This window comes from Equus caballus, chromosome 20, assembly GCF_041296265.1.
Source record: "Equus caballus isolate H_3958 breed thoroughbred chromosome 20, TB-T2T, whole genome shotgun sequence".
NCBI lineage: Eukaryota > Metazoa > Chordata > Mammalia > Perissodactyla > Equidae > Equus > Equus caballus.
The window spans coordinates 52919789-52932237 of record NC_091703.1 but is presented as its reverse complement, the minus strand read 5'-3'; the positions used below and the strand labels follow the sequence as shown (position 1 = coordinate 52932237).

General features: G+C 37.9%; 1 protein-coding gene across 4 annotated transcripts in view; it reads left to right on the top strand.

The window, feature by feature from the left end:
* The window catches only part of PKHD1 (PKHD1 ciliary IPT domain containing fibrocystin/polyductin), a 414787-nt gene that overhangs the window by 251506 nt on the left and 150832 nt on the right, over positions 1-12449 (top strand). For all 4 annotated transcript variants that reach the window (XR_002802305.2, XM_014734488.3, XM_070244730.1 and 1 more), the window contains one exon: positions 11833-11970. Coding sequence is in view for 3 of the 4 variants with exons in the window: in XM_014734488.3 (XP_014589974.3) it covers positions 11833-11970 (138 nt within the window). In the remaining variant the exon portion in view is untranslated. The remainder of the gene's footprint in view (positions 1-11832; positions 11971-12449) is intronic.

The following is a 12449-nucleotide window of genomic DNA, read 5'->3' as shown; positions in this document are numbered from 1 at the left end:
AGCCCTACATTAAACATAAAGGAATTGAAAAGGAAATATGGGAGACTATATTTTTATATATTCTGTGAAAGTCCTTCCTGAACAGGACAGAAAATCTAGAAATCATCAAAGAAAAGATGGAAAGATTTGGGTTACGTAAAAATTAAAAACCTCTCAATCATCCAAGAAATGCTTAGCAAAGCTAAAACTCAAGCCATAAGGACAAAATATTTTGCATACATAGTACATGACAGTACGTTTTTATCTACAATATACAAAGAGATCCTGTATGGTTTTTCTTAGTGAAGAAAAACACCAACGACCTAAGAGAAAAATGCAATTCACAGAGGAATGAATAAAATGGCCAATAAACATGAAAGAATTCTCAACTTCACTACTAATCAGGAAAATGTTAATTTCAAAAGTTATCCATTTTGGCCACCAGCTTAGCGCAAATTAAAGAGAGTATACGAATTAATAGTTATTGAGCACTTGCTGTTTGCAATACATGTGCTTTATACGTTAACATTTTTAAACTCATAACAAGCCTATTAATAGATATGTACAATTACTATCTACACTTGACAGATGAGAATTTAGTTGAAATTGTTGCATGTTTTTAACATTATACGTTTTACAGTTGTTTAGACTTATCTGTAAGTTTTATTTATTTTTTGCATTCCACCTTTTTTGCATCCCACATCTACCTCTTTTCTAGGTTTACATTTGGTTTACTGACGTACGTCTTCTCGTAATTCATTCACAAAGCAACTGAAGAACTTTGATGATTTCATCTATTTCTTTCTAGAACCCAGGACCAAAATCCATTTGATTTTTACTTTTTGTAGGTAATTTGTTTTAATCTTTGGAAAACTTTAAGGATTTTCTCTTACTCATTGAACCCTTTTACTTTCAGAATATATCTTTCTTCAACTCTGATAAATTATTTCTTTGATGACTTTCTCCCTGATATTTTGTGTTTTCTTCTTTTGAAACTCCTAAGTAAAGGGATATTAGGACCTTAGGGTATATTACTGTGATTTATAAACTTTTTTTCATATTTTCGTATCCTTTTACTCTTTTCTTTTCTGGAAGAATCTATGAGCTTGATTTTACAGTTCAATCTTCTAGCACTATCCATTTTGCTATTTACTCAAACTGTTGTTTAAAGGTTTTTGTTGATGATAATTGAAAAAAATGCATCAAATTGTTTTCTTTCTATGAACATAGTTTCTGAAATATCTCTGGAAATTGTAAGTCTGGCAAGAACAAGAAGAGAATTCAGGAAAAGAATCTCTCGATCTCTCTCTCTTTGTCACACATACACACGACTATTATTTTTCCTATGTCAGATAAAAAGTATAACCAATTTCTATTTTTAATTTTAATTACAGGTAAAAAAATTAAAATAATTAATGTATTCACACTGTTCAAAAGTCAAAAGACATAACAAAATACTCATTGAAAATTCTCCTTTCACCCCTATCTTCCAGCCACCTCATTTCATTTCTTGGAAACAATAACATTACTAGTTCCTTGTGTATCCTTCCACAGGTATTCTATGCTGCATATACAATTTTTTTTTCAATTGCACATATATGGTTATATTTTTTCCTTAACCTCTTTCTTTATGAAAATGATAACATGTTGCAAAGTGTGTTGCACTTTGTGTTAAAAGATATAGTCCTCCCCCTGTATCCATGAGGGATTGGTTCCAGGACTCCCGCCAATACCAAAATCCGAGGATGTTCAAGTCTCTGAGTAGGCCCTCTGTATTCAGCGGTTCCACATATGCAAATATGGAGGGCCAACTGTAATTTGAAGATTGTTCCATAATTGTACATTAAGTACTCCTTTTTTGGGGGTGGGGGGCGGTGAGGAAGATTGGCCCTGAGCCAACATCTGTTGCCAATCTTCCTCTTTTTGCTTGAGGAAGACTGTTGCTGAGCTAACAACTGTGCCAGTCTTCCTCCACTTTGTATGTGGGACTCTGCCCCAGCATGGCTTGATGAGTGATGTGTGGCCCAGGATCTGAACCTGCGAAACCCAGGCCACCTTGGTGGAGTGCACGAACCCAATGACTACACCACCGGGCCAGCCTCACTTTATTTTTAAGAGCTTTATTGAGGCATAATTTACATTCCATACAATTCAGCCATTTAAAGTGTACAATTCAATGGCTTTTAATATAGTCATAGAGTTGTACAATTGTCACTGCAATCAATTTTAGAAGATTTTCATTACCGACCCCAAAGAAATCCACACCTCTTAGCCATAACTCTCTAATCCCTCCATCCCTTCCAGCCCCAAGCAGCCACTAATTTACTTTCTGTTTTTATAGGTTTGCCTATTCTAAAATTTCATATAAATGAAATCATACAATGGCTTCTTTCACTTGCAGAATGTTTTCAAGGTTCATCCATGTTGTAGTAAGTAACCAATCTCTATTTGAGAATGGAGAGATGGCTAAAAAGTCTCCCTATGTAAACCTCGTGTTTGATTTGATGTATGGATGTGTAGACACGTGTGCATTAAGGACATTAACTACTCCGTGTGTTTGTACAGCAGTCACTCATCCTTATGTATTAGTTCTCATCAATTACTTTTTAAAGAATCGCCTTCAGATATTGTTAAAGTAATCCAGTTTCTTAGGGAAACACTAAGACAAATGCCAAGGTATATAGATTTATTTGACACCTAAGTTTTGCAATAGAGATCATCCCCAATTAGTTATTGGCAGGTCGAGTCTAATGTTTATATGATTTAGAGGAGAGCTGAAATTGTGTCCCAAGTTCACCATCTTTTCAGGGTATTTCAATGTTTACATTTTCTACAATACTTGGTTTCCCCTTGAAAGGAGATGAGTGCACGTCGATTGCACGGGCCCCTCTCTTCCTCTCTCCTGTTCTAATAGAGAAAGTGTTCTACCTTCTCTCAAAGGTCAGGCTCGCCTGGTATTCTCTGCATCCTATGTGGATGTCGCTTTTCAGATACCTCGCTTGTCTCCTTTCTCTCCCCGTCTGCAGCCGTTCCCTCCTACAGGACACTTCCTTGCAGCATACACATACCTTTTTGTATGCCCATATGATTAAAAAAATTCCCTTGGGCCCTCATCGACTTCTACATACTGATTCTTCTCTCCTCATCATGTCTTTGCTCCCTGAGTGATTTCTGAGAACATAAATTTGATGGTCTTCAACCCACAGACAGTATATGAAGTCAGGAAAATGTTTTTCTTTTTCCAAGTATCAGACCTATATGTCCAGCTGTCAACTTGAAATCTCCACTGGGATGACTTACAGGCATCTCAAACTGAAACAACCCAGAGAGCATCCTCTGTTCCTGTCCTCTCCCCCACAGGTCTGCCATTTCCAACTGCTGACTTGCTCCTCCTCCAGCTTTTCCTATTCCAGGACGTGGCATCATCTCCTGTTACTGATTGCTCAGAGTTGTTCTTGACTTTTTAACCAATCTTGTATATTCTGTTGCTAAGCATTTCTCAAGTCTGTATACCTTTCTTCATCTCTCCTCTCACCACCCTAATCGATGCATTGTCACCTCCTAGGTGAACCATAGATTGCATCCAACTTTTTCTCCTTCTAGTCTTGCCCTCATCTACTCCATTCACCCCACTGCAGCCAGAGTGATCTGTTAAAAAAAAAATGAATTAGTTATGTAATTCCCTGCTTAAAACCCTTTACTGGCTTAATGTCGTTCTTTGGATAAAGTCTCCAATTTTGTGCGTGGCCTCGAGAGTCCTGCCTGATCTGCTCCCTCGCCTGCCTTTCCAGCCCCACCTCTCCCCATCTCCTCCAAATTCTGCAGTCCAGGCACCCGTGCTGCTTTTCAGTGCCCTAAATGTATGGCACTCTTTTCCACTCCCTGTTTTCCTGATATACTACTTTCTCTAGAGCGTCTATCTCCAGAACATTGTGCATTTTCCTTCTTACCACTTAGCATGGTTTGTGCCTATGTAATTTTTTGTGTGATTATGATTAAAGGTCTATTTTCTCCACAAAATTTTAAGTTTCCTGAGAGCAAGGACTGTGTCTCTTTGGCTCATAAACAGTACAGTGACAGTTATAGAGTGAACAGTCAAAAATATATGTTGGATATATGACAGGTGATAGCTAATCCTTTTATGTCTGTTATGTGCCAAGCTCTCTAACAATTTTATATGTGGTATCTTACCTAATCCTTATTATCACCCCCATGAAATATTAGTTCTCTTATTTTTTACTTGAGGAACAGAAATTCAGAGTAGCTAAGTAATTTTCTCAAGGAATGGTTTATTTGGGATTCAAACTTAGTTCTGTCTGGATTCTAATCTGGTGAGCATCCCATTGCGCCAGGTTTCTTCTTGGGCAAACAGTAATAGGTAAATCAGCCAGTGCATTTGTCCTACTCTAATTCTTTATCAGTCAGGTATCAGTCAAAGGAGCCTGGAGAGTATGGGGACACAGTTAAGAAATGACTGGAACTATAGAACTATTTAGACTCTAATTATATGTGGACTGTAGGTAGGTGGGGGCATCAGTGGGATTCTGGCCATTAAGGGGTTATAAACAAATGAAGGCACTGGATTCTCTCGGATGGATGGGCACTGGAATGAAGAGAGAAACAGATACAGTCTTCCTCACTTTGAAGTATTGCTGGGCCTTGCCATGATTGTTTTGGTTGGTGTCAGAAGCAAATACTAAAAAGGATTCAGATCTATTTCTTCCTTCCACCAAATCTCACCCGATCAATCTCGTAAAAATATTTACTTCCTTATGTGGAGTGGGAGCCTTTTTAAATTTATATTTGTTTCTTTGCCATATATCAGTGTCTGACAAGGTATTTACTAAGTGAACGAATGGATGAATGAATATATTTATTGGTCACTGATAATGCTTTTCCTTATATATCATTCTTTTCTTGGGGACATCTAGATCCCTGGATGGAAAAGAGGGATTAACTCCAAGGATGGGGATTTCAGTATCTTTGCCAGGTAGCATGGAGACATTTTAGAGTATTGGGACTTTGGGCAGAGGTTATGAAAAATGGATATTATTGTTGAAATACTTAGAATTGTGAATAAAAGTTCTAGGAACTTCACAGTCTCTGGGACAGTATTTGAATTCAAGAGGAAAGGAACTTATTTTGGAAATCCCAACAAGAACTCTTTGCATTGAATAAAGGTAATTTATTAGAATTTACAAAAAAATTCTTAAAGGTTTTGGGAATTTCTAACCAAGATCATCATGGAAAATATGGAAAGGCTGGGAACAATAAAAACCTCTACAGAAGTAATTTTTGTATTTATATAGAATATAAGCACTTTATGAATTTAGGAGCATAAAATACAGACTAGTTAGCTCAGAATTATAAATTTTGATACAACATATTAAAATGTAGAATAGAGGTTTACTCGATATTTATTCTTCAGATACTATATTCTAAGCTCTCTCTTAAGCATCAATTATGCATTTGTGAAATAATGTATAAAATTTTTAAAACAAATAGAATACAAGCATCTTATCTTTAAGGAATTTAACAGTTTTTTTTTTTCCAGTTAGAAGAAACAATTGAAAGCTTGAGCAAAAAATGAATGCATACTCTTCATTTTGAGGTCTTCTGGGGATTGCAAGGTCTAGGGTTTTTTGAGACTCTAGCCATCTGAGCAAGCAGATCCCCATGGACCTGTTTCAAATGGCAACACCAACGAACATGAGAGTGCAGATATCTCTCTGAGATCCTCTTTTCATTTCCTGGGGGTTTATACCCAGAAGTGGGATTGCTGGATCATATTTAGTTCTATTTTTAATCTTTTGAGGAACTTTCATACTGATGTCCAGAGTGGCTGCACGAATTTACATTCCCACCAACAGTGCACAAGGGTTTCTTTCTCTCCAACTCCTTGCCAACACTTATCTTTTGTTTTTTTGATAACAGACATCCCAACAGGTGTGAGGTGATATCTCTTTGTGATTCTGATTTGCATTTCCCTGATGATTAGTGATCCTGAGCACCTTTTCATATGGCTGTTGGCCATTTGTGTGTCTTCTTTGAGGAAATATCTATTCAATTCCTCTGCTCATCTTTTAACTTTAGTGGTTGCCGGGGACTGGGAGGAGGGGGAAGTGGGGAGGTATTAGTCAAGGGTACAAAGTTTCAGTTGCACAAGATGAATACATTCTAGAGACCTGCTGTACAGCAGAGTGCCTATAATAAACAATGCTGTATTATATAGTACTTAAAAATGTGCTAGGAGGGTAGATCTTACGTTAAGTGTTCTCATCACAAAATAATAATAACAAATAAATAAAAAGGATGGGAGGAAACTTTTTGAGAGGATGGATAGGTTTATGGCATGGATTATGGTGATAGTTGTATGGGTGTATACTTATCTCCAACCTCATTAAGTTGTATACATAAAATTTGTGGAGCTTTTGTGTGTCAATTATACATCAATAATTTTTATATTAAAATTCTTCCCCAAGAAAGGCAACACTAAGTTGGCCACTCTGAATTCTTTGAGGTTTCATGGGGAGAACGGCAGCATAAGGGCATCTCAAGATTAAAAACAAAACAAAACAAAGCAAGCCTGGAATGAGAGAAGGCACAGATTCTTTTGTGTTTTTGTGAACACAGCACCTTCTGTATTTTACTTTCAGAATTGGGGATTCAGAGGATTGATCTGATACAGTTGGTAATTTTACTTAAAGACCTCCCTATTAAGTAGAACCAAATATTTTTGAAGAACAGATGGTACAGGCTAGAGGAAGAGATAAACACTGTATGTTAAACATTTTATTGATCAATTAAAATATCATAATTTAAAATGTTGATTCTACCACGGGAATTTCGCATGTCTGTATGTGATTGAGAAAGACACAAAGAGAGTGTCTGTGGGGAGTGGATGAGGAGGTATTACTCAGAGTTTAAATTGGACCCTTCCCATGAGGTGAGAACGAGGAGGCCTACACCGCACCAGGCAGGCGGATGGGTGTTCTTCATGGTCAAGGAAGCTGGCTTTCAGTCTTGGATCTTGTGCCTCTGGGCACTTTGAAAACTGCCTCTTCTGCCTGGTTTTAAGACCAGTTTGAAAAAAGTGATAGGCAGAGTAGAATAAAGAAACCACCTGTGTGGATTTGATAAAAAAAAAACAAAAGGCAGGCAACAAAGTTAGCAGCTCTTTGAGAAGAATTTAGTTATAGAAAGAATACATCCTTATCTTCTAGCACTTCTTTATTCTGCGCTTTCTACAAGAGAATGAATTCTTGGTAAACAAATACAATCATCTCTCTAAATTAGTCTCCTGGGCACTAATTTTCAATCATGTTAACCTTTCATTCCTGCCAACTATTTATGTATGAGAACTTCCATTCTATTTTAGGAGTACTTTATTTTGGATGTACCAGCCGTCCTCATAAAATGTGGTAGAATATTTGGATAAATCATTAGATTCACCAAAAGTTAAACAAGATTACAAAGAAAACGCCGCCATTTGTAAATATATATATTTAAATTAGTCACTTTAGAGTTAAAAATATTCTTCTCTGTTTAAAAAGAAAGATTGAATCATTTTAAAGTGATTCAGATGGCATTGCAACTTACTTTTCCATGGGTTCACATATTTATGGGAAAGTATTGGGGCCAAGACTGAATGTAGAAACAAACTCGTTAATTATGGAAGGTACAAGAAAATAACAAGCCTACAAATAGTCCTTGTATGTCCTGCTCTGCCTTTGCATGCCATCACCCTCCCTCAGAAGTCTGAGCTATGTCCAAAGTTGGTGTCCACTGTGTTCCCAACAATAGCAGGGTTGTAGTGGAAACTGTCTTCACCACCTAAGTTATGGGGCCTGATACAGTGAGTACCATACAAGCAGTGGGTCTGCCTGCTCTAAATTATGCCTGTTCATGTGACCCCATCATTATTCCCAGGATCTGTGCCCTTCGCCCTTGATCTCATTTCTGCAGGATTTAGACAAGTGTCAGGCCCTTGGAATGCTACACAATAGTGACCTTGATTCCCTGGCTTTGCTGGAAAAAAAATTGAGTTTAAATCAAGTGTTGAAAGTATATGGAATGCTTTGTAACTATGGTAGTCAGATTATTCCTAATACAAAAGAAGCCCTAGCCCTCTGTCAGAGACATCTGCCTTTTGATTCGGCTCAGGCTTTCTGGTCTTAAGGGTAACTAATGCGTTTATAGAAGGCTAAAGCCTCTTTGTTGTTGTTATTTTTGTTGTTGCATTTGATACATGGACGGATTCAGGTGATTCCTCATTATTGTGAACTTTCCAGATATTATTTCTAAAGATTTATCCTTCTAATTGTCAAAATACAACCCTTTCAGGAAAAAACAAAACGAAACACGGCTTAGCAAAAGATCCCAGAATAAAGATGGTAGGATGTTTAGTGCTTGATGGATGAACAAGTGGAAAGAGGGTGTAATTTGGAACCAAGAGGCACCACCCCGTGGCTGGTCCTGAGCTCCTTTGGGGGGAAAAGCAGTCTTTAATTACATCTGGTACTCATTAATTCGTTTTGGAGTCTCTTTCCAGATCTGTTCCCCCATCAGCCTCCCATTGAGCAACTGAAATTCCAGATGGTTCCCTCCATATGCCAGTGCTCATTCTCTCAAGTAGGATAGATTGGTCACTGACAGAGTAGGATGGAATAGCCTTGGCCAAGTCAAGGCAAGTTGAAAAGCATTGGGCCACAGTTAAGTGAGAGGTGATCCGTCATTTGTGTTTTTAAGTGGGTTGTATATATAACTGACTCTGAGTGATTTTTTTGAAATATCTTGAGTAATTTCATGGAAAGGATGCTACTTCTAGAGAACGTGGCATATTGATCCTAACTTTCTACACCTGGAACAGAGAAAAATCCTCTACAAGTTGTTCCTATAGCTGATGGCTGGTCAATTTGGTCCTGCATCCAGTCTCCTCTGGACCACCTTAGAAGAGTTCTTTTGCCTGTGTCACTTGCAATGACAGTTGTAATCTCTGTTATTGTGATACAAGGAGAGTTCCTTTATAAAAATCTTTATAGGGCATATGTTTATTTCATCTTGGTATAATAGGCACATTGATAGATTTTCCATTTTGAGGTAGATGGGATTAAAGATGGGGTCAAGCTCCATATAATGAAAAAGTATATTGTCATTTCAAGTATATCACATTGTGTTTATTTGTTTATCTGTCTTCATCCGATAATGAGAAACATGTCTTACTTATCTTTGAGTTCCTACTACCCAACATTATTTGGCACATCATGGGGAAGAAAAGGAGGAAAGAAGAAAAGGTGAATAGAAGGATTCAAGAAATTTCAAAGTGAAAGGTGGCGCTGAAAGAAATAAGAGCAATGTTTTTGCTTTTTTCTTCATCCTATACTTTTCTGTTGATAGCTATTGGATTTCATATGTGGTGTGTGTGTGTGTGTGTGTGTGCACTCATTCTTTAATGTTATTTTTGAGCACGTACTATATGCTAGCTATTGTTCTAGGCGATGAGAAAATAAAAATGAGAGTGGCAGCTGTGGTCTCTATTCTCATTGGAGCTTATAATAGGCTATCTTTGATTTGTGGGAAATTTGTTGGTATATTTGGAGGGGGCAGGGTAATTAAAAGAAAAAATTTCTTCTAAGAGGGCATGTGATAAAGACTAAAGGGAAAATTTGAAATTCCGTGTAATTGTCATATTTTAACCGAGAAGTATGTTTAAAAGAGGCCTATTATCGTGCTTTTGTGTGTGTTTGAATCCTCCGTGGATGAGAGAAAGTACTGGCTGAAGCAATTTAATTGTTTGGTACAATCAGGCTCAATAGCCAAACGCTGGTAGAACGGCCGTATGTTGGAGCAGATAAAGGCCATTTGTATAGAACTTTTGTTTTAAGTGTACTTGCTTGAAATAATTTCTGTCTTGCTTTTGAAGTCATACTAAAGTCATGAATCCATAAAATGTATGTTAAATCTAGAACATTCTCTAGATATTTCACTATTTTGTTTGAATGTTTTAAAAAGCACCAGAGATGAAATTGAAGTACATATTTATTTTTGTTTGTTTAGCCTGATTATTCATTTTATGTCAGTTACTAGTAAACTCTTAAATTTAAGGTGTCCAAGGAACTAAACTCAACAGATCTGGGCAGCATTTATTTAACATCCTTGTCTTTGATATCGCAGGAAGCACTAGGGATTTTTAAAAATGGATGGTCTCTTCTCCTATGAGAGTAACAGTGAAAGAGAAAGACATAGTTACACTGAGGACCAGCCCAGTGACCGTTGCCTCCTTACATATAATAATTTTGTACGTAATTACAATAATGTGTTTTAGGGTTCTGTTATAAGAATGTACCAGGTATCATTGGAGAGCGAAAGAGAAACAGATGTCCACGGGGGAAGTGGTGGATCCAGCAGGGGAACTGGGAAGGGCTTACTAGCAGAGCTAAAACTTGAGTTGATGTTGATGGATGAGTGGGTGATGTTGATGCTGTTGCTGTTGTACCATGACCATATCTTGAGAACCACTCTTCTACTGTCCAACTGAGAGACGAGGGAAAGGAGAGAGCTCATGTAGAATTTACGGAGCAGGCCTATGGGTGGCACACTTCAATTCTGCCTACATTTTATTGACTACGACTCAGTCGCATTACTTCATCTAACTACAGAGGAGGCTGGGAAAGGTAGTATAAGTGTGAAGCCAGGAGGAAAAGGGAAACATTTGGTTTACAACTCTGTAGTTTCTGCCACAGGAAGATGTGACAGTCTTATAGCTAGGGAAGTAGGCAGAGACTAGAAAAGACAACTTGTGAGAAGTTAATTTGGGGGGCAATTCCTTAAGAACAGCAAAGGGCATCATTTCTTGGAAGGAGACATGAGATTATGTTAATGAAATTTCTTAAAAATGTTTACATGTGTCAGTGATTATGGTACTTGAAATTTAAGCAGAAACATTTATTTGGTACCTTTACTTATTGTTGAATTACTACTAAGCCTCAGAAAGTAACACTTAGTACTTGGGCAGATGAAATGTTTACTGTTTTAAATGAGAATTTTTGTTCAAGTATGGCTCTATTGTTACTTGCAGACAAAATCTATGAGTCTTTCTTCTAAAGTTGTATGGAAACTGCTTTTATGAAAGAGGAGATGAAGAATAATGGTTTTAAGTTGTCTGATGAGCTCTACAAGCATGCCAAGCTAATGGACAACAGTACAAATAATGACAATATCCAGCATTTATTAAGATACTTTGCTTTACATCATGGGAATTGGGAAGCTGAGAATGGCTTACTAATACTGTATAAGCACTTTAGATCTATTAACTTATTTAACACTCACAAAACCTCTGTGAATGAAGCAGGTATTTTCATTATCATTTGCATTTCACAGAATATATAACTGAGGCACAGAGAGGTAAAGTTGTTGGTCTACACAGCTGGTAAGGAGCAGAGCTGGGATTCACATCCCAATAGTCTAACTTCAGAGACCAAGGTCATATCTGTGGTTCTCTACCTCTCTGAAGCCAGAGCCAAAGTGAAGGGACAAGGACAAAGGGTGGGGAGCTCACTTGCATGTTTTCACTAAAGTAAATTTGGGGTTGCTGTTTGGGGCATAAACAGTGCCTTTTGGCCATAACATTGGTATGTGAAAGAATGGCAGAATTTATTAATCATGCTTTCCTTTTTGTCCCTGCCTCTTTATTAAGGCCCAGCCTTTGGCAAACTACTACTGCACCTGTCCTGGCATGGGTAGCAACGTAAGCAGCTCCTGAATTGCCTGGAGAACCCCAGAGTAAATCATTGGAGGAGAGAAGGTGATTCTTGTTTTGGTTACATGTCTGAGCAATTTCTTTTTCTTCTGCAGACAGGACTGTCCTTGTGGATACAGATCTTCCATTCCTCAAAGGCCTCTATGTGATGGGGACTTTAGAATTCCCTGTGGACAGAAGCAACATTCTGAGTGTGGCGTGCATGGTCATTGCAGGCGGCGAGCTGAAAGTTGGTGAGTAAAGGGCATAAAGATTAGGAGCATGATGAGAATCAAACTGTGAGAAAGGCCTTGGGAAATGATGGTATCATCCAGCAGGTTGCTTACTGGAGTTTGGGGAGGGCTAAGGCAGGGAGTGAGTTTACTAGTAAAGCTTGTCCTCGGCAAGCTTTAGATGCAGACAGAGGTAGCTTTTGTTGGTCATTCTCTATATCCACCCACGGTCATCAAGCTGTCTTTCTGGCTGCAGGGTCCTCATGCTGTTCCTCATTTCAGGGCTCTTTTTGCCTCCTCTAAGCTACGGATCAATTCTCCCTCTAGTTCTTTGATGAGAATTTACCTGTGTCTCCCTCTTTCAGAAGATCTCATAGGATGGATTTGTGAGCCTTTCATCAACTAAACCACAACATAATTTCAATTGCTATCTTACTGCAGATCGTTGGGGAACACACTCCTGAAAGCAGAGTTTAAGTGTTAATGCTTTACTGGGGCAG